Source organism: Diorhabda carinulata, chromosome X (assembly GCF_026250575.1).
Source record: "Diorhabda carinulata isolate Delta chromosome X, icDioCari1.1, whole genome shotgun sequence".
Taxonomy (NCBI): Eukaryota; Metazoa; Arthropoda; class Insecta; order Coleoptera; family Chrysomelidae; genus Diorhabda; species Diorhabda carinulata.
This window is the reverse complement of record NC_079472.1, coordinates 13,165,393-13,190,827: the sequence shown is the minus strand read 5'-3', so window position 1 is coordinate 13,190,827 and position 25,435 is coordinate 13,165,393. Positions and strand designations below refer to the sequence as shown.

At 29.5% G+C, this 25,435-nt stretch overlaps 7 protein-coding genes across 8 annotated transcripts; 4 read left to right on the top strand and 3 right to left on the bottom strand.

The window, feature by feature from the left end:
* Positions 1-2,332: 2,332 nt before the first annotated feature.
* On the top strand, positions 2,333-4,913 carry LOC130901594 (transcription initiation factor TFIID subunit 7-like). Of its 2 annotated transcripts, XM_057813075.1 has the most exons (5): positions 2,405-2,491; positions 2,834-3,241; positions 3,301-3,364; positions 3,515-3,552; positions 4,667-4,913. In XM_057813075.1, exons 1-5 carry the CDS (start codon positions 2,432-2,434, stop codon positions 4,682-4,684), a joined length of 588 nt encoding a protein of 195 aa, XP_057669058.1. In that variant the 5' UTR covers positions 2,405-2,431; the 3' UTR covers positions 4,685-4,913. The 2 variants fall into 2 exon arrangements, with proteins under 2 accessions (XP_057669057.1, XP_057669058.1); XM_057813074.1 differs by having other exon boundaries at positions 2,333-2,491; positions 3,515-4,913.
* On the bottom strand, positions 4,904-8,908 carry LOC130901593 (vacuolar protein sorting-associated protein 37B). The gene is made up of 3 exons (XM_057813073.1): positions 8,656-8,908; positions 8,219-8,396; positions 4,904-7,772 (listed from the first exon to the last, which is right to left on the bottom strand). The coding sequence occupies exons 1-3, from the start codon at positions 8,785-8,787 to the stop codon at positions 7,381-7,383; spliced, it is 702 nt and encodes a 233-aa protein (XP_057669056.1). The 5' UTR covers positions 8,788-8,908; the 3' UTR covers positions 4,904-7,380.
* Positions 8,909-9,276: 368 nt separating this feature from the next.
* LOC130901592 (uncharacterized) lies at positions 9,277-11,613 on the top strand. The gene is made up of 2 exons (XM_057813072.1): positions 9,277-9,530; positions 11,191-11,613. The coding sequence occupies exons 1-2, from the start codon at positions 9,399-9,401 to the stop codon at positions 11,341-11,343; spliced, it is 285 nt and encodes a 94-aa protein (XP_057669055.1). The 5' UTR covers positions 9,277-9,398; the 3' UTR covers positions 11,344-11,613.
* A 326-nt stretch (positions 11,614-11,939) lies between these two features.
* Positions 11,940-24,265, bottom strand: LOC130901588 (flap endonuclease GEN). Its single transcript, XM_057813068.1, has 8 exons — positions 23,137-24,265; positions 17,392-17,673; positions 16,999-17,284; positions 16,780-16,933; positions 16,446-16,697; positions 15,260-15,471; positions 14,874-15,036; positions 11,940-14,388 (listed from the first exon to the last, which is right to left on the bottom strand). The coding sequence occupies exons 2-8, from the start codon at positions 17,547-17,549 to the stop codon at positions 13,508-13,510; spliced, it is 2,106 nt and encodes a 701-aa protein (XP_057669051.1). The 5' UTR covers positions 17,550-17,673; positions 23,137-24,265; the 3' UTR covers positions 11,940-13,507.
* LOC130901589 (double-stranded RNA-binding protein Staufen homolog) lies at positions 17,804-25,424 on the top strand. The gene is made up of 9 exons (XM_057813069.1): positions 17,804-18,088; positions 18,180-18,367; positions 18,430-18,647; positions 22,203-22,236; positions 22,297-22,567; positions 22,620-23,044; positions 24,615-24,818; positions 24,954-25,081; positions 25,265-25,424. The coding sequence occupies exons 1-9, from the start codon at positions 17,959-17,961 to the stop codon at positions 25,329-25,331; spliced, it is 1,665 nt and encodes a 554-aa protein (XP_057669052.1). The 5' UTR covers positions 17,804-17,958; the 3' UTR covers positions 25,332-25,424.
* Positions 18,638-21,563, top strand: LOC130901591 (uncharacterized). Its single transcript, XM_057813071.1, has 4 exons — positions 18,638-19,086; positions 19,516-19,760; positions 19,884-20,016; positions 20,991-21,563. The coding sequence occupies exons 2-4, from the start codon at positions 19,516-19,518 to the stop codon at positions 21,504-21,506; spliced, it is 894 nt and encodes a 297-aa protein (XP_057669054.1). The 5' UTR covers positions 18,638-19,086; the 3' UTR covers positions 21,507-21,563.
* LOC130901590 (putative nuclease HARBI1) lies at positions 19,780-22,200 on the bottom strand. Its single transcript, XM_057813070.1, has 2 exons — positions 21,587-22,200; positions 19,780-20,836 (listed from the first exon to the last, which is right to left on the bottom strand). The coding sequence occupies exons 1-2, from the start codon at positions 21,998-22,000 to the stop codon at positions 20,111-20,113; spliced, it is 1,140 nt and encodes a 379-aa protein (XP_057669053.1). The 5' UTR covers positions 22,001-22,200; the 3' UTR covers positions 19,780-20,110.
* Positions 25,425-25,435: the final 11 nt, after the last annotated feature.

Sequence of the window (25,435 nt, the reverse complement as noted above, 5' to 3'; positions counted from 1 at the left end):
CCAAATTGGCAGGTCCAAAAAAACTTAGAGCCCTCTTCAAGACCAAAAAGCTATATACTCCGCAAAAGCTACTAGTCCTCTACAAGGTCTATTTGTCCATCTGAAAATGCTTGACTCAATACAGAAGAAAGCCTTTTGACTTATAATCTGATTCTGTTTTACCAATACTACCACATTGGTTGATGTCCAACATAATTCCACCTAGAGAAGTACAACATAAAGAAGTTCAAAATCAATATCCACAGATATCTCCATACAGCAAGCACCACACAAACTACTTGATGGGCTGCTTGTTTTTTACATAAAAAACCCAGATCTATCAATTTTTTTACTTTTTCTCTGGCAACTAATCACATAAAAAGTTTAGAAAATAGAAGAAACGAATTTTGTGCAAGAATTTGATGGGCATATATAGAAATTATCCCTCAAGAAGTTAGGAATGTAATTAAAAACTTATGTAAGCACTATGACACATGTATAGCATAATTTCCATAGTTCTCAATTGATACAGGATGTTTTTTTTGTAACCGTTAGCTAAAGAAGTTAAGTAACATCAGATTTCACATGTACCTTTTCATTCTAAATATGTAAGTTATGTAATGACAAATTTACTTTGAATTCTATTTAAAAAAGTTCTGTTAATTTCCATACTTGAGTGTATTTAATAATAGCAAATATCATTGTATTTTAATAAAGTTTGTCTTTATTACCATTTATTATTGCATGGATGAGAAGAAATTTATAGTGGAAAAATGTTTTTTGAATAAAATTACTATATTATGATATTGAAAATCTAATAAAAACTAATAAAGTTAATCTTCAACACATCGAAGAATTAAATAAACAACGTAATTATTAAATAATAAAATTCAAATTTTGTGTCAATAAATTGTTGAAAACGAGATATATCAATATTAAAAGTTTTGATTGATATATCTACTAAGATTTAGTACTTATAAACTACACTTTTAACAATTAAATTGTTAATTAAAATTGAGGATATAATAATGATCTTGAAACAAGGCTTGAATACAAACAATGTATTTCTTTATATAGCTGAAAGTTGAACAGGTTAGACAAGTCAATATAACATTCTTCCAATTCTAGCTAAGACAAAGCCCAAAGCCAAAGTCCATATGCTCTGAAACCATCCTATTAATTTATAAAATTGCATATTTTTCATTTAATAATACAGAAATAATTAAAAAATATAATTATAAGTAGTAAATAGGACATTATATATGATTTTATACTTTGGATAATAGTATATGTGTTCCACATGGTTATCAATGTCACGATTTAAATTACAAAAATATATAGAAATTTTTCACATCCTTAGGTCACAGGTTTTGATCACTTATCCTCGATAATTGCAAATATTGTTAAATTACGTACATTTAACGACATAAAATATTCCAATAAAAAACGTGAAACTAATCAAAGTCATGTTGAAAATTTGTAATTTCAATTGAAATAAAATGATATATATTTGTTTAATAAAAGCTTAATTACCTTTTAAAAGTTTTGATGAGATATTTATTTCTCCTTTAAGTAGTAATAAACACTATTATTTTCTAATGATCCAGGTTTTACTTGGGGTTTTGAAGTTACCACAATTAAATATACACAATAAGTTTTGATATAACCTCGATACAAGATTGATTTGAAAAATAAATGTAAATTAGTATAAGCACTTTATGAATAAACGTAAACCTTCATTCAACCTTGTGTAACGCCACTGATAATTTATGTCAAAAGATGATCTGGTATGCCGATTTTAAATGGTCAAAAACACTGTAATTTCTACGTGTTTAATAATAAATGAGTTCTTATTATTGCAAATGTAGGATATCGTTTGGAATAAACACATAATTACAATAAATATTTTAAGTTAGATCGAATAAAACGTAGTCCGACTAAAATGATAATTTCATATATGTAAATGCGTAATCCAATGGGCAAACAGTACTTAGGTATCCAAGAATATTGTAAAAACTCCAACACATGTATAATGTAACAAAAAAGCAATTTATTAACGAAAAAAACTCACATTCTTAGAGAAAAATGACACCACCCCGAAACAATTTTGACACCTTTAAAAACTAATAAATATCCATTATTCCCAACCAGATGTCGCTTTGCCGCATACGACATTTTCTTCTATAATAAATTCAATTCTAGTACTATAGAATATACAGTCACTGTTTCATCATGAATTAAATAATCAATTTTTATATTCTTAAAATTTATTTAATTATAATCGTAACATTATTCTTGAAAATACTTAACATCATATTTAAAAAGTGATTCGTACAGTGGAACTAAATCCTAGTTTGGCCAGCCTGTAAAACTTTATGTTCTATAATAAGTGTTCCATGTTCAAATAAAACAAGTGAAACAATAATTAATGACCATAGTTTTTATTTGAAGAATGGAAGAACAAGAAGAAAAGATATGTTTAGAAGAGCAATTTATTCTTCGGCTTCCAATGGTAAGCAAACTATGTACCTATGTAATCGATTTATTCTATTTTTTCCTAAATATCATATCTTCAACTCATGTATACATTTTTTGTACTGTATGTAAGCACGAAGTAAAAAAGTGTTTTTTTTATTGACGTTTATGTAAAATATAAATATCTCACTATTAGAATGCCTTTTAAGAAAATGGGAAATATAAATAAAATTTAGAAAAGCTTCAGAGTATTAATCATCCAATGCTATTCCACTGGAAAATTTTTTCACTAGGTCAATATTTAATGTTTAGTGAGATTTTTTTGTTTGGTCGATAGTAAAACCATGTAATATTTTGTCGAATAAAAAATACCTTTTAGGAACAAGCACAAAAAGTTAGAAAACTCTTACATAGCAAACCAAGAAAAATAAAAAAATTAATGAACATTTCCCTGGATCCAGATAGTCTCAAATTAATAGTTGATATAAAAAAAATGAAACTTTTCGGTACTCTAAGAAAACTGCCCACTATAATAGAATCTTACAAAACCAACATTAACAACAACAAATGTCTGTTGTTTAAAACTGCCGATATATGCTATATAGCAGAATGTGGATATGAAGAAAACACTACAAACCCGCGTCATTTACAACATGGTTATTGCCCACCTTTAAAAAACTGCAAAAAGAATCGATTTAGGAAAACTTTATATAATAAGGATGTTGCAATCGAAGCTGAAGCTTTATCAAAAGAATTACATTTTTTGTTAGCTGCTGATTTGGATGCGGTCAGTGGGAAACATAATTTAAAGCACCCCAATTTTTTTTAGTTTCAATTATATTTCAGGTGTCTTCTAGGTTCGAACTGATCCATTCTGAAAATGATGCTACCAATATGGAAAGGCAGAATGGTAAGATATTTATCATGTATCTAATTATAACACTACAGGAAATTATATATGTATACAGTATGATTATTATTTCATCTGGAACAAAATAGGTTTTGATGAGTTTCGATAGTTACTAACATTGTTGTTGACCATTTTAATTTCGTTTTTTAGAGATTTTGTTTGGGAAGTTATCCAGTGATTCTTCGGATGTAAGTATTATAGGTTTTTATAAAAAAAATTGTAACAAATAAGGAATAAGTAAGTGGAAAGGATTCATTGGTATTATTTTTAAAAATTTTTTATTCAGATTTATTACTACAGTAAATTTATATCCAGGTATGATTTAAAATGACTTTACACGTTTCCCAAATAGAGTAAAAATTGTTAAATATTTCGTTTAACAGATTTATTAATATAAAACGTCTTTATATGGTTCAGAGGCGTGTAACTAGATCAGCAATTGCTTGGTAGTACATAAGTGGTTCATTTTGTGCCAAATTTTTTACAAATTCACGATTTTTATACCAAAAGAAGGTAGTTTCTGAGACAAACAATTTTTTTTGCTTTTGGAAGTCTCATATCTTTTACTAAATCTTTCAGGCTTGTAAAAATCGTTGTGGAAAGTTTTGACCTAACCAAGAACTTGAAGGAGTTTTCAATATCTTCCTTTTTTTAGTACTTTGATCCACTATAATGTGGATTGAGAGCCAATTTATATGATAATTGTCAACAGTTCATTAGGAGCAAATGGTTTGATGGTTGTAACTTGTTTCGGGGTTCTTTACATTGTGTTGAATGTTTTGAACTTTCCAACTCCTCTCTACAGCTGGGAGTTTGTGAAAAGACTCTAATTATGTGTTGGTGGTAGGTCAAATCTTGATTTTATCGTACTTTTCTCTGCCAATGTTACAGAATATTTTTTTAAACCATACAAATGAAGCAGAAACTTCTCTTTAGCAGTTCCCAAGTCTTCAAGAGTTTTGCCCAACTTTGAACTCCGAACAAATATAATTAAATTTTTATCGGAACCCGCAGTTACAACTTTGGAGCTGCTATTATTTTCTTTTATGTCTGTATGTTCAACGTCATTGTCTTCTTCAGCTGTTACAACTTTTAATCCTTGTGTTCTGATGCCAAAGCAAAAAAGTAGTAGTGGTAGTTAGTTGTGAATTGACCCCAATCTTTTCATTAAAAAAAATAGAGGTTAGGGTTAGGTGCAGCTTTGAGAAGCACTAATCTTCTTCGTTATGGAACTATCACCTCAGAATAAATAGTACTATGGGGTATCGTTATATGTCTTAACTTTGCATTTTCTTATTTTAGAACGAAAGTACCAATTAAACAGTTTCAAATCAAAGTATTTGGTCTGTATTATTTAGTGCCTTTATTATTTGTACATTTGATTGGATAAAAAGTGATATTTGTATATAAAATACATTCGCAAAATTACGCATTTCTTTAAAGACCGTTATGGGGACAACTGGTACTTTGATTACAGTTAATTTAGTGAATGTATAATTCCAAGAATGTGTATTTGTTGATTCAAATAAATTTAAACGATTTAAGAAAAGTATTTTTATTTCCAATTTGTGCACATACAATTTCATCAACGTTGCCAAGAAAAACATTTCTTTTTCTATACATAAAATTATAAAAAACTTTTAACAAATTTTTGATTATTTTTAATATAAAGTAAAGGGGTGTGGGGTATCTGAGAACGAGATGTGCTAATTTGATTCAACATCAAATGGATTAAAAACGTTGCCAAGTCTAGTAAAATTTCTTGATAACCCAAACAAAATTTATTTTCGAATGTATTCATTACAGACAAGGGTTAAATCCTTTAAACATGGTAAAAAGTAGTAGTATTAGGATGAAACCTATCGGGAAAACAGAGAAAAAAATAATTTACGAGCGATTTGAGGTTAGGAAATGGAAGAGGATGATTTTTCAAGGGTTTATCTCGATTTTCGTTAAAAATACAAGTCGTATGGAAAAAAGTTGTAGGAAATAAAAAAAGTCTACAACTTTTGTATTCACATTTTTTTCACATAACCTCAAAATTTATGTGAAACATTCAAATAACCAAATTTCCGCTTTTTTAATCACATCTTTTAAAAACAAATTATTTTTTATATGAAAATCTGTAAAAATCTGACTACCTAATTACGAAGCCACCTTATATATTTTTCAAAATTCATTGTGTATACTCAATCTTGTCTTAGCTTTTGTTCAGAATTCGTTGTTAATATATTAATTGTACTTTGTATGTTTCTTAAAAACCTATCTTTATTTTTTTAAGTTATAACTGGCGCAGTCAGTAGGATACGCCTGGGTCGTTGAAAAAGAGTTTTCTCTTATTCACTTTTGTTCGGATAGTAGACTTTGTCGTAAAGCGTATTTTACGAAAATTACGTTTACTTTGAACAAAGAAGTGATCAACGAAACAACCACCCAAGTGACAAAACTGAATATACGATGAAGTTTAAAGAATATATAATATTACAAATATATGAAGATAATACGTATTAATTCGATTTTTTGACTACCTAAAACCTACACACACTTTGAATGATTGTGTGAGTAAAGTTGGTTATGTTGCTTTGTTTTCTAGTTAGGTTTTTGAGTCATTTATTTTTTTTTGTTTGTAACTTTCCTTTGGACTAAGAGCAAGTGGCTTGTTTAATAAAAAAATCGTTCGACAGAGGATTCAAACTTCCGATCTCCGTGTTGGAAACCAAGCACTTCGATAACCTTACCAACTACACCGTTATTTACGTCTCAAATGTTATTTTTATTTTATAAGAAGTATTATATTATAAACAACGTAGCAACGTCGCTAGTCAATGTTTATTACTCCGCCAGGTGCCATCGGGGGGAGCCACTGTTGTCTAAAATATTTAAATCATTTTACTTCCTTGCTCTTCGAACCTAAATTTTGAAAGAATATTTTTAACGCCGTGAGAAGTAAATTCAACGAGTCATTAACACACATTGTATTTAACAACCGTTGCGGCTCTATATAAGTTTCGACGAGATGCAGGTGTATAAGCAGCTAAGCCAATTCTCCAAAAAAAGGAGTCCCGATAAATGTCGAGTAGGTATAGAAGATACTGGTGAAGGTGGGATTATGTTGAGGAGCATCTGCCGTGGTAGTATCAATAGAATAGATTCAGGTTAGCGAACTTTCTTTTACGCTTCTAACTGAAAGTTTTTGGTAAACTCTAGATCGCCTATTATTCGAATCTAATGATGTAGATTTGCAAAAGAAGTTTGGACTGAATTGTTACATTTTTTTATAGTCAAATTTCAAAGGGGGACGTAGAATAGTTCCTGTCACTGTCCAAATATTTGTGACTCAATTTATCTCAAGTTGTTATAAACTTTTCTTATTTTTGGTTGTTAGGTTAGGTTAGGTCACAACACTGAGTCTGCTGTGTTTGCAGAGACATATCACTAATCAGTTAGTGACTTCAGTCACTTTTGAGTTTAGTTTTTTTCAAGTGACTCCTTATGTATTGGGAGTAACTCGTGCTGGTGTAACCAGTCTGGTAAGTTCAATTTTCAAATATTTCGTGTGATTTACAATTAACTTTCTTTATAGTTACAAAGGGTTCAATTATGGAGCAGAATGGGTTCGTCTGAAACATTCTATGGATGAAATATTCGATGAAACTACTTATTCATGCCAAATAATGAGAAACAATAAGAAAATAAAAAAATAATGATATAAAAAACAACTTACAAAAGGATTAATTACAGAAAATAAGAAACATAATCAAAATAATGATAAATTTTTAATTAGTTCAAAATTATGGGACACCCTGTATCAACAGGTATAAGTATAAACTAACTTTCTTAATAAATTACTTTAAACAAATAAATGAATCTCTTCAAGGTAATTTATCTGTGTTATAATAATTATGACTCACTTTTTTAGAACATCCTGTATAGTATAGGTATTCACAGTAAATAAGGACTTTTATTTTAAAATTTCGAACATCTAATGCATTTTTTTATATATATGTATTTGAAAGTTAATAGTGATTCTGGAAATAATTATTGCCAAGAGGATGCGGCATGGGCATGTAATTATTTATTTGCCCGATGGGATACGGTGGTGGCATAGATCCGGGTATACTAACCCCCGGAAAGAAATTAGAGTTGATATTAACAGGCGGTGCGTTTATATAATTGGATACGTTATTCATTGATGGCGATTGTAGGATTTTGGATAATTTTTCTGCTTTTACTAAACGCAAATGCATGATTTTTCTTTTTTCTAAAAAGTCATCTAGAAAATCATCCAATTCCCCTTCCCCATCCAAATATCTCTTCGCTACTTTATCAGATTCTTCTTCCATTTCACTAGCCGATGTTTGTAGTAATGCCAAAGCGGTTTCTAAAGACATGTCACCTCCCTTGTCTCCTAGAAACCATTTCAAATTTTTAACCAACTATTTATTTTGAAAAATTGTAAAAACCTAAAGCTTCAGATACTGGGTGTCATTTTATGTTTATATACCTTTGTAAATGACACATTTAATCTCACAAATTTAAATCTCTGTGTGATTGCATTATTCACTCACTTCTTTCATCCTTAACAATTACAAACCCCAATCACTGCATCAATCGTAATAAATAAAAAAAAAATAAAAAATGTGCTGCTCAATTTTCCCAATTGTGAAAACTAAGTTTAATAGTTGAAATCTTGTATTAAACTTTATAGTCAAATTATTGTAAATTTAGATCTTATCTAAAAACTATAGTTCAAGAATGTTTATCCAATGATAAAACAGGCACACATTGTTTCTACTTTTAAATGTTTGATAAAGAAAGAGGGATTCAATTGTTATCTTAAATATCAATACTTACTTAATTCCTTCATTTTTTCTTCAATCGTTCTTGTCAACTGTTCCCCTAACTCTGATAATTCTTTTATTTTTTCTCTCCCTTCAACCAACTCTGGCTCTTTTGATAGATTAAACTCAGCCATAGAATTATTACTAGCTAATATATTTTCTTTTTCTTGCTCTATTTCTTTCAAGTATGACTACAGCACAAATATAAGATATAACCATTGTATTTTGGATAAGAGTTAAATAATTTTACAACAAACTTAAGAAAAAATGTAAGAATTAATATCAATATTATAATTAAATGAAGTAATAAGAAGAATCGTATTTTACTTTTATATTTGTTGCATATTGATTGATTATTATTAAAATTTTCATGTCAATACATTTGAAAGCCTGGACATAATTTTTAATAAATTAAAATGATTATTAGTAGAACATTCCTTTTTGGTTTACCTGATCTAAGTTTGTAATAATTTCTTGAATTTTTTCATCATCGTTTATAATGGCATCTAGTTCATCGTTGCTTAAAGACGATATATTTGCTACAGCTCTCTTGCAATCAGCCTGTAGTATTTCAATAGACATTTTGATATTAAATTATTTAATCTTTAAAATACTATAGGTGAGTAATATTATGAATTGAAATGTAATTGACATAATAATAAAAGTGACGTTTGTAACAAGTCATTGTTATAGATTCCGTACTACACTAGAGTTGATTTAGGTCAACTTTTATGGTAAAAATTAATAAAATTATAATTTTAATCAAAATTGGGGATATAATGAGCGTTATTACTACATTTTTTAATATCTGTAGATAATTAAATGAATTATCATCTATCTTTTTCTCAGGTTATTAAGAGTTAAGTTGGAATTTCTAGAACAGTTAGCGATATTCACACTGAATACATTGTTTACAATCTCTGAAGACGATAACTTTGTTATTGAAACGCGCGTCAGACAGTATGTGTTGGTGTAAACAGTCTATACAGGTTATTAAAAGAATGTTTCGGTGTAAATATCGAACTACTCTATTTACTCTGAATGCAAAAAAGTAAAGCTGTCAAACGTTTATTAGATTTTGTTTTTTAACCTCTAAGTTGGTATTTTTTGTTACTCAAAAATTTAGAAATATTTAAAAATAATAACTATGGGTTAACGACGGATGTAACGAGTCATGATGGTAAAAATAAATTATGTCTCATTTTCAAAATTCTACAACAGAATCGCCATCCACTGTACCAAATCCTGACGATATTCCAGATGATTCAAAATATCTCATAGTACCTTTAGTTGTTATAATATTCGTAATGATTTTATCATTGTTGGTAAGTTTAACAATTCGTTTACATATAACACGAAATTGATTCTTGCAAGTTATTTTAACGGTTATTATTAAAACTGTTGATCAAAAAAAAAAAATATGGACAAAGTTGGGTGTTTTATCAAGTTAATTATGTAGTTAGTATGAAATTTTAACATTCTTGGTCTTCACTTGCGATATATAAATGCTTTGATGTTTAAATTAGTATCAGTTTTACATTCAATATATCTGGATTAAAGTATTTAATTGGCAATCATTGGAAAACAAATACATATTCAATTATAAAATTGCATTGTCAAAATATGAAACAGCAAAATAAATTTAAAAATCTTCAGGAACAAATACAAAAGAAGAGGAATTTAAAACCCTAAGCATTTGAACAAAAAATATAAATATTAATGTAACTATGAATAACTGAAATTGACAATTTTTTTGTTTGTAAATTATTGTAAATATCTGAATTTAGAAAAATTATTTTTATCATTTATGAAATTGCAATTGAAGAGTCTTTATAATTGAATATACGAATGATACTAATTAATCCCTTATCAATTAAAAAAATGTACTTTTTTTTATGTAATAAGTGAGATTAATTGAGATATTTTTGAATATAATGAAACTGCAAAATAGTATTCCACATTATTCTTTTTTCAAATTTTATATTTTTACTTGTATTAGTTAATCTTTTATATTTTTTTATGCTCACTTGACTACATATAAAATTATTGAGTACGTAAAATTCATGGCATATTTTCTGCCAGTCTATGGAGAGGTGTTTTTGAGAGTAAGATTAATGTATAAATGTATAAAAATATCAACGAAAAACATAGGCATGTTTAAAAACTCACTCACCCCAAAATAATTGGAGAATTGTACTGAAATTATGGAGAAATGTTGTAGGAGATTAGATTTGTGTAGAAAAAAATCAGGAAGTTGCTAGGACTTACTGTATTGTAAATACGAGGGTTCAAACTTGTTCTAATAGCAACGAAAAACATAGGCATGTTTAAAAATTCACCCACGCCAAAATAATTGGAGAATTGAGCTGAAATTATAGAGAGGTGTTTTTGAAGTTAAATTCACGTAGAAAAAAATTAGGACGTTGGTAGGTATCACAGTGTTGGAAATACGAGACTATATTAGTAATTCGGTATTACATATCTAAGTAAATATATATTTGTGAAGTATATGTATTCAAATTTTGCAACATTAGAATTTTTTTGTTTCAATGTTAGTTACCTGTGCCTATTTTTTAACAACAGAAACTCCATCAAAAATTATTGAAAAATTTGTATTAAAAACTTGACTTCACCAATAAGCTGTGATGGTTGATAGACCAGAAGGTCGTTAAAAAACAGTAAGATTATAATAATCACTAGCAATGCTTCAGTATGTCCTCTCTTCTCGAAACGCATCAACAGTGACTCGTTATCAATTTACTATTATACTGACATGTAGTCGGAGGTCAGTACTGACAATATTAGAATACTGTAAATTGTTATTAAATGTGTAAGTTGAAGATATACCATTGATTTAAAATTTCCACAGATTGGAGGCTCTCGAACCTGCTACAACATTTGGCGACCCTTCAATCAACACAAAGCTTCTCCATAAATTATTATTATATGTCACTAAATGTATTATAAAATAAGTTGTTTTCATAGGTATATTTTATGGCGAAAAGAAGGAGGCTGGATACACTACGTAAAAATATTCTTAGTATGTATGAATTTGATTCGAATGAACAAGAATGGGAATCTTTGACCAACAGTAGCGAATATCCTCATTATACAAACGAAATGGTTACAACAGTGTAAATATAAAAAGAAAAAAATGAAATGTGCCTTAATATTTTTATCGTAATGGTATTATTTTATTCTATTTATGTTATTAAAAGTATTAAGACGTATATTTCAGTGTAAAAAAAATTAAATACCCCATATAGGAAAACTTTTAGCTTTATTATTTGTATAAAAAAACTAGGCAGCGTTGTATTTTGTGGGAAGTAGTTTTTATATAGTATGTGATAATGCCAAAAATTATACTTTTATCTAATGAATAGTTTAATTATACTTATATTTGAATGATTTAAGTTGTTTTAATGTACAATAGCTGTTGTTAGTTTGTTACAGAAACTAAATTTGTTAGAGAAACCTCATCGAAAAGATCTGCATGTTAAACATTAATTAAACGAAGAAAAAAATTGGAAAATAATAACAAATAAAGCCCATGGTTTTTGTTTATGTTACCGAGTGAAACTACCAAATTTTATAGAAAGCACAAGACGTAATGTCAATGCTTTCCTTAGAGGAATCAAGAAGCATCTAAAATGTTAGGAATTCGATTTGAATATTTTATTTATTGTGGTATTAAATGAAAATGAACTTGAAGGACATAAATCAATCAATCAATGGAACATCATAAATATTAAAATTTATTAAATCGTCTTTAAAAGATGTCTTTCCAAAATATAAAGTTAAGCACATTTTCAGGAACCGACTTCAATGCTCTTCAACAATTCTATGAATTGAAACCTGGTAATTCCAAGTGGTAATTTAAGTTTTGAGAGAATATGGTGATTCTCGTCAAAAATATGTGATGGGGTACAAATATCAAAAATGAAATGTTGCAATACAAAATTTAAGATAAATGTAGCGTTTTAAACAAACTAAACAATGACTGGTGTAAATCAAAAGAACAAAATTGTATATAGATAATTGATTTCTCCCTTTCTTAATTAATTCCAGGTTTAGACTAATTTCTAGATCTTCTACTGCAGCTTCACTCTATAGTTTCTTGATCTTTTTTGTTTACTCTGTTATAATACATGCTTCTTCCACGGTTACAAAATGATAGTTACTGTACACTACATACTAAGAAAGAAACTGTGGAATTTCCCCAAAAATCATACAAATTCTTGGTTATTCTTCTTGCATGTTCTGCTTTGTTGCTTTTTGTAACAAATTCTTGATATTTGTGGTCAAAACTGTTCCACAAACACCATATTTCTATAATATGATGTCGCTGCCTTTCTTTTTCTTTACAGATCCAAATTAGTAGGTACCTATTTTCATTCGTTAGAAATCGGAAAAGAAAATTCAAAGCAAATATAGTACAGTATATATGGAAAAATGAAAATTGTATTTAGCTGATTTGTTTCTTTTGCTGTTTCATATCATTTCTGAACTCACTTGTATACTTCATCTTTTATGAGGGTTTTGCTCTATTTTTCTTGCCATTTTCCTTTTATTCTGCTTTAGAACATGCTTATTCTATTGTACATTACGTATCAATTGAGAAACTGTGGTATCTTCTCAAAAAGCTTATAATTTTTGGTCAAAACTATCCAACAAACATCATATTTATCTAAAATGACTTCAATGTCTTTCTTTTTCTTTACAGAATCCAAATTAGCACTTATTTTCATTCGTTAGAAATCATACAAGATAATTAAGAGCAAATACACTACAGTTCATATAGAAAAATGAAATTTATTCATTTCTTTTCCGTTTTATGTATATTTTAATTCTATTTGTATTCTAGGTCTTTTACTGCATCTCCACTCTAATTTTTCTTAATATGTTCCTTTTATTCTGCTTTAGTACATGATTATTCCATTATATACTACATACCAAGTAAGACATTGTGGTATTTCATAGAACTTCTTGTTTATTTTTCTTTAACATCCTGTTTTGTTTCATTTTGTGAAAAATTCTTGATATTATTGGTCAAAACTATCCAACAATCACTATATTTCTCTAAAATGACGTTGACATCTCTCTTTTTCTTCTGCAAAATCTAAACAATCACTTCAAATTACCATTTTCAGTTGTTAGAAGTTAAAGAAGATAATTCAATGCAAATCATTAAATATCATTTTTCTGTACTAATCTTTGTTTCTTTTTAATAGTTTCCTCAATCCATTAGACGTCGATTACTTTGAAAACACCTCGTACATTAACAAATTAGAGTTTTTCACGGTTACATTTTCTTTTTTATCCTTTCTATTAACGGTACATAACTATTACAAAAACTGTATTCATCTTTTTCATCACTTTTGATATCTTCGTTTACTATTTCGTTATTTTCTTCAGATTTGTCTTCCTTTTGGTCAGGTTCAGTGTCATTATCTGAAAATTCAAGCTTATCATATTCATATTCCACAGTACTGTCATCATCACAGTGAAACATTTCATTAAAAGTTTTTTCAAACAAGTCATTTTCTACTGGTCCAGTAATGAAGAAACTCGAGGAATTTTTGTCACCTATTTCATTTTCCAAGTTGACAATGTCTTTCAGTTTTACTAAATTTTCTTGTATACCAGCTGGTTTTCGAGAAATAATATTATCGATTATATCTGAGAGATCAGAATCATCTTCTTCATCACCGAATCTTGAAATGTCCATTAGATTCGTTGATGATTTACATGGTGTTGAAGTATGATAATCAATTTCATTTCTCAAATTATTTTTATCTCTGTGATTTTTCAATATCGCTTTTTTTAAAAAATTATCCAACACTGTAGGTTTCTTTATTTGTTGTTGGATTTTTTCATCGTTTTCCTTTTTCTTCCTCGATTTCTTGATTTTAGGCTCTGAAATTGAAGTATTTTTCATCATTCCTTCAATCTCTTCTATAGTAGCATCTTTTTTTCTTCTTCTAGTAGATTTCTTCGGTTTAATTCTACTTTCTTGAAACGTTTCTACTAATTCTGGATAAGCTTTATTAATTAAGTCTTGACGTTCTATCGTCGACCACAGTTTTTCCACATTCGTATTGGAATCTTCGATTTGTTCTTTGGGAATGAGATTTGTAAAATATCCTTGCGGATCTGACCAAATTATTTCATAACTGGGAACACCTGCAAATAATTAATAATAAATATCTGGATTTTTGTACAAGTGAAAAATTGGAAAAAAATTGTAACGAAATTTATTTCACATTTTTATACAGAATAAGGTATAGAGAAGGCATTATTGTAAATTATATAACCCATTTTATCTTCCTCTGGGATTTAGCAGGAAGAAAAGGTTTTGAGAAAAAAGATCAGAAGAAAATGTGCTCTAAGACTTCTAACAGGATATTCCACCTGAATAGACACCTCAAAACACTCAAACTGATGGAAAAAAAACTGCAGATTCTGTGGGTTGAAAGGAAACATCTATATATTTATCGAATACAAGACATAAATTTTTGGAATACTGAGTGGAGCAAGAAGATTTACTCAAACTGAAGTTGGTGCACTTCCTAAAATTTATCAAAGAATCAAGAATAAAAGACCTATTGGCTTCAAAGACAGTCTTTTAGTTCCAGTGAAGTCTCACCCCATCATAGATACATACATACCTTTCGGATTTCGTATTTTTTTTATGTAATCTGGATATATAATGCTGTTAGTCTTCTCTGGATCCAGATTTTCATAATTAAGACATTGCCACCGAGTTAAAATAGGAAGTATCTTTTCAAATCCATAAATTTCTTCCCATTGCAAATATTTCGTGGTAAAGCGCTAAAAAAATTAATAAAACCAAGTTCAATACAATAAAATGAAAGTGAATCGAAAGTGGATATGTAATCAGAAACACCTGAGGATATAAGACATTTTCATCTCCAGTAGTGTCCAAAAGTAGGTAATAGTGTTTGTAACAACTCAATTCAGATTAAAAAAAAAAATATTATAAACAACCGATTCCTTCACCAATTTTTTTGTCTTTAAATATTTCAATACTTACTACAAATTCCACTAAATTTGGTTTCTTCCATTCAAGATCTAGTTTAGAAATTCTCTCTTTTTTCGATAAGAATTCTCTAATTAAATCTTCGTTTGGAAAATTGGGATCCAGTAAAGCTTTACTTCTCAATTGCAGTTCATTTTTTATCTTCAATCTTTTCATTTTGTATTCTTTATCGGAACAACCTTTCATCATTCCACAAGGGCCGCAACCTTAAATTTCAAAATTAAATACATGTACCAGTTAAATATTCAGGTAATTTATATCATTACAGCTGAATAATTTAGGTGCAAAGTTGCTCTGGAAACTCCATTTCAATTAGAAGTTGGGAAATTCAAAAAAATTATTGGATAATAGGAGATTATTTCACTATCGATTTACAATATCCAACTATGGGATTGTACAATAGAAAGTATTATGATTAATCTACTTAATCCTGATGCCTTTCTACTTTTTCAGGTGTAAAGCTTGCTGGAATTGAGTCATTACGTAGGTTCCCTTTTCCACAACAGTTTCCATTCTTTCCTATCCTCTGTTTTTTGTTCTATTTCCTGCTATTTTATCCCTCGATTTTCCGTTATCTTAATTTTTTCTGTCCAGGTCCTCCTTGGTCTTCCTTTCCTTTTTTTATAGGTTTGTGCTTCACATATCTTCTGTATTAATTATTCTTCTCCCATTATCATAACATGGCCAAAACATCTTAATTGTCCTTCTTTGATTTTGTTTTGAATTGAAATTTTCTCTTCCAATGTTATTCCTTATTTTTTTGTACCTTCAATTATTATCTATTTGTCTTGGAAATATCATTTCTGTACTTTTCATTATGTTTTTTGTTTCTTTGTTAGTGCCAATGTTATTATTTGTTTTAGTATTTTCTTTTTGGCTAGAAACTGTGTCTTAATTGCATTGAATAAGCTTCCAGTTCTCATGAATAATGATCCTTGTTGTACAAGAAATAGCAAACTTTGACTTGACAACACAAATATCAGTACTAAAAGTAGCAAAATACCACTTAAGGAATAAATCCATTATTATCAAGAAAAAATAACAAACCAAATGTAGTGATACCATCTATTAACTTAATAACCATAAAAATATTTAAATAAGGAAAGATCTGTGAATAAGTTAATTTTGTTACAAATTTACAGTCAAATGCAAAATGTGTGAAAATTTTTTTTATAATTACCACTTTTATTATGTGCAGTTATCTTCCCACGATGTCCGCAGGATGTACATACATTTTTATCAGATATCAACCTCTCATATTCCTCATATACTTCAGGAGTTTGTTTCCAAGAACGTATCCTGTTTAATGTCTCTTCATCTGATAAATCTTCGAAGAATTTCAATACGGTTTCTTTCCCAATTCCATGGACACCATCACCATAATCACTTCCACAAAACAAGGCCATTGCAATGATTTTATTTCTACCAAAACCTATACGATTTGAAGTTTCCACCACAGGAGAATATTGTAATAAATCAAGTGATTAAATAGTTTTTAAGGTAAAATTACTCACTCATACTTTCATTGGCTTTTGCTATATCATAGATATCAACAGCACCACCACTTGATTTATTAGCCCCTTGAGAAGTAACTGAGAAATTTCTATAAACTACTTTAGCACCATAAGCGAAACAATCTGAATCTTGTGATATACAACCATCCACTAACTAAAATTCAAATTAAACTACTAATATATATCCTATCTTTCAACTATAGAATATAAAATTACTACCCCTTCATCGTTAAGATATGCACATAAACTTTCAGCTTCTCCCTTTCCTACTATACATGAAAGTCCCATTAAATGAAGCATTTCTTCGCATCTTTTCAAAATAAAATTAAATTTAGATCTGTCTTTGCCGGTTTTTATACCATCTGCTTTAGGTTTTGCCCCTTTAAATTGTAAGGCATTTCTAGCAACAATAGTTTCATATTTTAATTCTGGTGCTTTACCTTCCAAAATAAAAACAGGATTTACATCTAGCAGTAGAAGGTAGCAAGTTCTGAAGTACAAATTTCTAAAAGAATCATCTCCTTTAACGAGAAAGTAAATAATTGTTTGTACATTGAACATCATAAATCCGAATTGTAACTTATTTAAAATATTAAATTTAAAACTACCAACCTTAAATACATTCTGGGTTGTACTTGATATTCTGCAATATTTTGGGCTTCACATATCCAGCAGGATAAATCTACGGCAACAGTTTTTCCATGAAGTTCAAACAAATGTTTCCTTTCGCAAAAAGGAGTTAAAATACTCCACAAATGTTTTATACCCATTTTTCTGTTATTGCTTTTCCTTAACCAGATTCAAAACAAATTGACAAACGTCTTATTCTTCTTTTTTTGTTTCTAACAAATCCAAAAACTGTTCGATATCCATCTATAGTATCGATTTCTGATTCTGTTATAAAAGAAATTAAAAAACTCTCAACCGTTTCAAGTGATAAATTATAAGTCGAAATAAATATATTTAAAAGAAAAACATTCGCGAACTGGAAAAACATATATTACACATTACTGTAAATCCGTTTGTCTTTGGACGATTGGTCAAACTGTTTTTGTAATTTTGAGGAAAGTACATAACTAAATTTTGCGGTATATATAATAGTAGAATGAACACGTAATCCGATTTTTTTCAGTTTTTACTAGCTTTTAATTTTTTTAATAATTGGCATATTAATATTTTATGTACAAAAAGACGAAAATGTTATCTGATTTCAGTATTTATTTCAATATCTTAATCTTTCTAACCCCTTTGGAAGCTTATTCTGTTAAAGAATTAAGAAACATTTTCCATGATGAATTTTGTATTGAAGGTAATTATTTATATTAATAATATGTAGATTATTATGATTTATAACCTCAAAATTCTATATGTAAAATAAAATCGTTGTAATTTTGTTATAGGAAACATAAATTCAATTACTTCGAAATTAACGGATCACAAGAACAAAAAAGACACAAGTGTAGACGGTATTTTGAACCTCACGACGTTCGGAAAAACAGAAGCATCTGAAAAGTCTGTATTATCTAGATTAAACGAACTAATAGGTTACAATCAAATTGATTCATACTTTAACCTTGAAAGTGAAGAGGTAAATCGAATAATTTTAGTTCACACAGATTTAATTGTCTGAAATACTATTTATAAATTTAGGGTCCCGCTCATAATAAGTTATTCACTGTTAAGCTAACTTTGGGCAAGGAAACTTACTTTGGACAAGGAAAGAGTCATAAGAAGGCCAAACAAGATGCTGCTATGAAAGTTTTTGGAAAAACTGAGTACGAATCACCTCCGATTAAAGATAAAGATGATATCGAAGAATTAACTCCAACAGTTTTATTAAACAATATCGCATTTAAATTGGGTATTAAGCAGAGCATACACGGTCAATAATACTGACAGTATCGAAAAATATTGTCAGTAATACTGATCGTGTAATCCGAGGTATTGAAGTACTGAAGAGGGTACTGAAGATTGATGCTTCAATCCATTCATTCCTCAGTTCTGGTCGCCGAGTAGTGGGGATACTGACAGTAATAATGACCGTGTGGCCGGGTTTGCTTCATTCTTCAGTAATGAGGCGGGTTTAGGTTGTGAAAACACGTGCCATCTAATTGATGAAATCTTGGAGTTCGACGTTGGTTTGCTTTTTGTAGAGTTGCCGTTTATTTTCTCTGAAAACGTGAAGCCTGCTTATTTTCTTACGAATTTAAGTTAAATTACGTTATTTAAATTAAGTTAAATTAAGTTTAATTACGATAAATTTATCTTCCTCAGTTATTAAATTGTGCAAAAACTCGTGCATCCAAAGTAAGTACAAGATTATTTTTAAAATACTGTGAATTTAACCCTCTGGGTACCACGGTCCTCATGAAAGTCAAGTACCACAGGGGTCCTTTTTGGACCCCAAATATTTTTTTCCATTTTAAATCTTGGGTTATTGAATAGGAAGTTGAAACTTGGTACTTTCACATGTTTTTGAATGCTAATAATGAATTTTACCTTCAAGTTTACTCATCTTTTAACTTATGCCCAAAAATAAATAAAAGGTGCAACTTGTTTTTTCTTGTATTTTCTGAAGAAACAATATTTTAAAACGGAGTTTACAAAGGTCATACAGCAGAGAAAGTTAAATTCTCGTAAAAGTGTTGGGTCCCAAAAGGACCCCATGGTACTCGGAGGGTTAATAACGAAAATATTAATCATAACTTCATTTACATTTTGTTAAATAATTTGCAGATGGAGGATAATATGGACGAAGATCTTAAATTATTTATTCATACTTTTGAATCCATGCCCGAATTGTGGAGCTCCACAGATCCAAATTACATGAAAAAAAATAAAAGGATGGAAGCCTTAAATAAATTATTGCCTTTGTACAAAAAAATAAAACCTAACGCGGAAATTTCCGATGTCAGGAAAAAAATAAATACATTAAGATCAAATTTTCGAAAAGAACTTAAGAAAATTGAATCTTCGAAAAGGTGAGAATATATACCAACATTTTGATTTTCTTAGTAAAATTTTATTTAGGCATTAGGTATAGTTGTTTTTATAATAATTATATAAAAAAGAAAATATGAAATGAATTTATTATGTTATTAAAGGTCTGGATGTGGTACCGAAGACATTTACACTCCGTCGTCATGGGTATTTTATGCTCTTCAATTTCTTGATAAAATCGAGCAGCCATTCGAAACCCACTCGTCGATTGATGTGGAAAACGAGGAAGAGGAACAGGTATGATTTTGATTGTTTGGTTTTTACCATAAATTTCAGTATTAAATTTTTTGAAATAAAAAATTAACATTTGCAAAAGTATTATGACAAATTATTATGTAAGATTAAAATATGTACAATATTTATCCCTTGTGGATTTTGCGTCGCTTGCATTCCTACTATGTTCTTCACGAAGACTAGCCCCTACATCTATGCTTTCAATTTCGTTTTGTGCACTAAAGTTTAGAGATTCCTTTTTTAAGTAATTATGCAGATAGCAGCATGCTAGTGTAATTTTTGTTGCTTTGTCAGGACCAAGATTTATTGGCTTTTGAAACACACCAAATCTTGATGCGAGAATGCCAAAGGCATTTTCGACTACACATCGAGCTGTGGACAGTCGTTTATTGAAAGTATCTTGCTCCTTTGTACATTTTTTTTGAGGGTATGGTTTCATAAGGTTGCAGTGCAAAGCAAAGGCCTCATCTGCCACAAAAACGTAAGGAAAATAATCCTCTGAACCTGGTAACTTTGTGGGAGGTGGAATATGCAATTGCTTTTTTAGAAACAAATCCCAAAATTTTGTATAAAAGAGGACCCCACCGTCGGAGATCCTACCATTAGCTCCTACATCCACCATTATAAATTCCTTATTTGCATTGACCAATGCCATTAAAACAATGCTAAAGTGTCCTTTATAATTATAATACAGAGAGGAGGTATTAGCCGGTTTTTTTATGGCGATATGCTTTCCATCAAGAGCTCCGAGACAAGTAGGAAAGTGGCAGTTCTTGCTGAATTCTGCTGCAGTTAATAACCATTCCTCTTCTGTTAAGGGAAGCTGTAAAAAAAAAAATATTTTTTAAATAATAATAAGATTGTTATTATTAGTAGTAATAAAAATTTGCTGTAATTAGTTACAAAGAATGTCAATCATTTTTAAAGCATGAAATATGAACATCGAGGAATTTTTTAACTCTTGTTTTATTTTTTAGGCTCAAGAAACTACAAACATAATTCCAGAGGACGATGTTATCACTCAGCCTTCGACTTCAATAAATTACAACAGAAAATCCAAAAAACAAAAAAAATGTAATAAACAATCAGATTTGCTGAATTTAGCGTGTGAGTACCTGACCAAGGAAAAAGAAGGAGATTACAATCTTAACTTAGCGAAAGTTTGGGCTACAAAATTGCAAAATTTGGATGCGTCCCAAAAAATACTTGCCGAAAAGGCCATAAACGACATTTTATTTGAGGCTACAATGGGGAATCTGCATCACAACTCCGTTAAAATCAACGAGCCGCAATCTTCCTGCCTCCATTCATCAAATCCTTCCCAAATACTGAACGGAACCCTTCCTAGTCCAGTCCATGTCCCTTCTACCACCACCACTTCCCCCCAAAAAATTATGATTTTAAACAATAATAACAATTATGATCCAATCGATGATAACGGCATTTCATCAAAAAATAACTTGAAGGACTACTATCATACATTTTCTGAATAAAATAAAATTTTGTAAAGTGTATAAATGCCTATACATACTAATAAAATATTTTACTAATTGAATTTTTTTGTTCAACTTACCTTGATATAATCTCGAAGCACATAGATGAGAGTTTCACATGTTTCAATTATCATTGAACTAATTGCTGCTGGGGAAATCAATGCTGAGAACTTGAGGTCAGCAAAATTTCTTCCTGTCGCCAGGTATCGCAAAGTAACAGCGAGTCGCTCTTTTGGACTGATACTTTGTCTCATATTAGTGTCTTGCTTTTTAATATGAGGTGAAACCATGTCCAATAAAGTTAAAAACGTTGTTTCACTCATTCGAAAATAATTTTTGAAATCTGCAGGATTTTTAACTACTATTTCATTCAATAGGTTTAAATGGGTGTACCTGTCTCTTTCCAACAGCCAATCCTTAACCCATATTCTTCTTTTTTTTCTTTTTTTTACAACAGCAGAAGCTATAACTATTGCCAAACAGGCTCTATCCATGTTAAGTTATCTACTAAAGGATGGAAAGCGGGAACTGACGAATAATATTGACAGTAATAATGACCGTGTGAATTAAACGAACATCAGTAATACTTTCAGTAATAATGATCGTGTAATCACAGAAAATACTGAAGAAGGGCACCTTCAGTACTTTTATCAATACCTACTGTCAGTTTTATTGACCGTGTATGCTCTGCTTTAGTGTTACTTATTACCTTTTAGATAAAAATAAAGAGGTTAGTAAATCGTAGAATATCTTTATAGTGAAAAATTATATTGCATTTCTGATATCCTAGGAAATTCTTCATTCAAATATAATCCTAACTGAAAAATCAAAAGATTACCTGAAGAAACTGAACTCCTCTATTTATGCTGATAAAAATTTACGAATGAAAAAAGATATAGACGCAACCAAAGGTCCTTTTAGATTAAAATTGAAATTTGGAGAACAAACTTTTTTTGTTACATCACATTCCATACAATCAGGTAGACACGAAGTGGCTTCAATGGCACTTGATTACCTGGTGAAAAATAAGGATAATATGGATATCGCATGTCTTAAAGAAGGTAAAATTTGATTTCTTGACTAATACATTTCCAATTGATGTCCCGGTTGTAGGTTCAGAAGCTGAATGTAAACAGAACAAAAATGATTTAAAATCTCCTGTATCCAAAGTATACGAGGAAGCTCAAAAAAGAAAATTGGGAGTAGAGTTTGAAATAACTAAAGAATCTGGACCTCCTCACAAAAGAACCTTCATTACACAATGTAGACTAGGTGAATTGGTTACTACAGGTGAAGGCAAGTCTAAAAAGGAATCCAAAAAAGTTGCAGCAATTAATATGTTGGAAAAAATAGCAGAGTTGGAACCTTTATCTATAGAAGCAGAGACCAAACATTTGTTGGGCAAAACTAAGAATAAAAAACAAAATAAAAAGAATAAATTGATCAAAACTAAACTTGATGAAATAGAAATGGTTCTTGATAAAGTTGGTAAATCTGTACTAGGAATGGCGACATCGATATTTGGAGATTCTGATGAGGTAACTTGTAAAATCTCCTCTATTCTATTTTATTTATGTTAATTTGTCATTATTTTATTACTTTTCTCTTTTAGTCAAGTGAAATAACTTACTGGTACAGGTTTGCAGGTTTTGGTTCTAGTTACTGGGTTTTATTGGAATGTTGGAATTGAGGGTCAAGGTGGAATATCAAACTGCATATTATCCTTTACTCTGAACCTGTTTCTCATCTTATATTCTCTATTTTGAGCTATTCTTAACTCTGGAGCTTCATAACGTATCAGTTGTTCCCTAACTCTTGAAATTAATCAGATTTCATATCACCTTTTATTCTGATCATCTTTCGATCAACTTCGGTCCAATGCCTTTTCTAAATCAATGAACACTGAGCCCTTATTCCATTTTTTTCTATTAACTGTTTAATTGTTAATACTTTTTTTTATCTTCCTAAAATCACTTTTTTAACCATTTCAATATAATTATCTTAGTGTATCACTTTATTCAATATTGGAATTCTTTTGATTATACAGGGTGTCTAAATAATAATTGGAAACATTTCAGTTGTTGAATCTTAGCCTCAAATTATTGGGATTCAACTTATACAACATATAGTATTTTACTAGGTGTCTCAATAATAATTGGAAACATTTCAGTTATCGAATCTTAACCTCAAACTATTGGGATTTAACTTATACAATATATAGCATTTTACAGAGTGTCTCAATAATAACTGGAAATATTTTGGTTATCGATTCTTATCCACAAATTATTGAGATTCAACTTAAACAGCACCTAGCATCTTACAGGGTTCCTCAGTTTGAAAATTGAACTATTTGTCTCCAGCACTTTTAAACGTTTCGAAGTATCTTTGTCATTTTCAACTAGCTATAACCAAAAGTGTACAACAATGTCCAGTAACTGTGTAGAATTTTGAAACTTTCTCTTGTTGTACCCGTTTATTTGACATAATTTAGTACCTAAACTAGTTTTAAAATATCACAGGTACAAATAGTTTTTAATTTTTCAAATAAAACACTAGCAGTAGTAAAATTACTAATTATTAAGAATGGGAAGGCATTTTCAGTCATATTTAACTGGGCAATCCGCTTGAAACCCCCTTGGCAACCCTCTTCCTAGCCCTTGGAAAATCTTCTGGTCATAGCTCTCTTATATTATTTTGATTTCAAGATTCATTTGATATATTTTCAATTATTATTGAAACACCCTGTATATTAGAATATATTTACGAATTAAAAATACTTGTTAAAATTCCAGTACAATGTTTTCTATTTTTAAAAATAATTTTTGCTGTTTTATGAAGATTTACTGATTTAATTTTCTGTTTTTTTGTATTAGAGTCTATTGTTTCATGTCCTTTTGGTTATCCATTTGTTTATTGCTTTAAGTTTTGCTGAGTTACTATTTTTTTGAGGCAACTGTTTCATTTTCTGATGATTTTTCTTGTTTTTATTGCAACAATTGCCCCAAAAACTTCCTCAAAATGTTCATCTTTTTTTGTCTGATAACATTTTTGCATATTGTCACTGTCTTAATGTAGCCAGTCCCTGTATACCATTTTTATTTATTGTAGTCTACTAAAGCTGCAGATGATTTTGATAGCAAGGGAAAAAGTACAAATCGACATGATGGTGGTATACCTAGAAACAATAAGAAATCTTTCACTGAAGAATTGCTACAACTTAGTAAAATACTAAATATAAAAATGTCATTTTCTGACTTTACAGAAAAAGACCAAAGTGTATCATTGTTATCTCTATACACTAATCCAGAATACGTAAGTTTTAATTTATTTTTATATATTTATTTTTATCTAGTTCCAATTATTATCATCAATCATTATGTCATTCAATATCTTGGCTAACAAATCCCTTTATTGGGGTGGATTACTCCCCTTGTTCTTTTGTTGTAGACATGTTTTGGAGAAAGTTTTTCAGATACTGGTGCCCGTAACATAGCAGCTGGCAATGGTTTGAATTTATTAAACAAAATGGGAATATATGATTTGTTTGTTGAAGAAAAAGAAAATTCTTTAAAAAGGTCAGTATATAATTTTTTTGTAACATTTAGGATTAAATTTGGAGCTTCTCGACGTGCCTACAGTATCAACATAACTAATGAAATGATATTCTATTCCATTTTCTAAGGAGATGTGTGGTTTTGTGGATGAAGCAGTGGATTTTTTTAAAACACCCTGTATATTTCTGTAAATATTTATTCTAGGGAGACCAAAGATGGAGTTAGAGTCGTTTTGGACCAAGTAGTTTCTAAAGATAAAGAAGAATTATGAAGACATTCTTTGATTAAGTTTTTTGGTATTATATTTTAATGTTTTTGTTAATAATTGAAAATTTTTGATAAATTTAATAAAAATTCTACCATATTTCTCGTTTA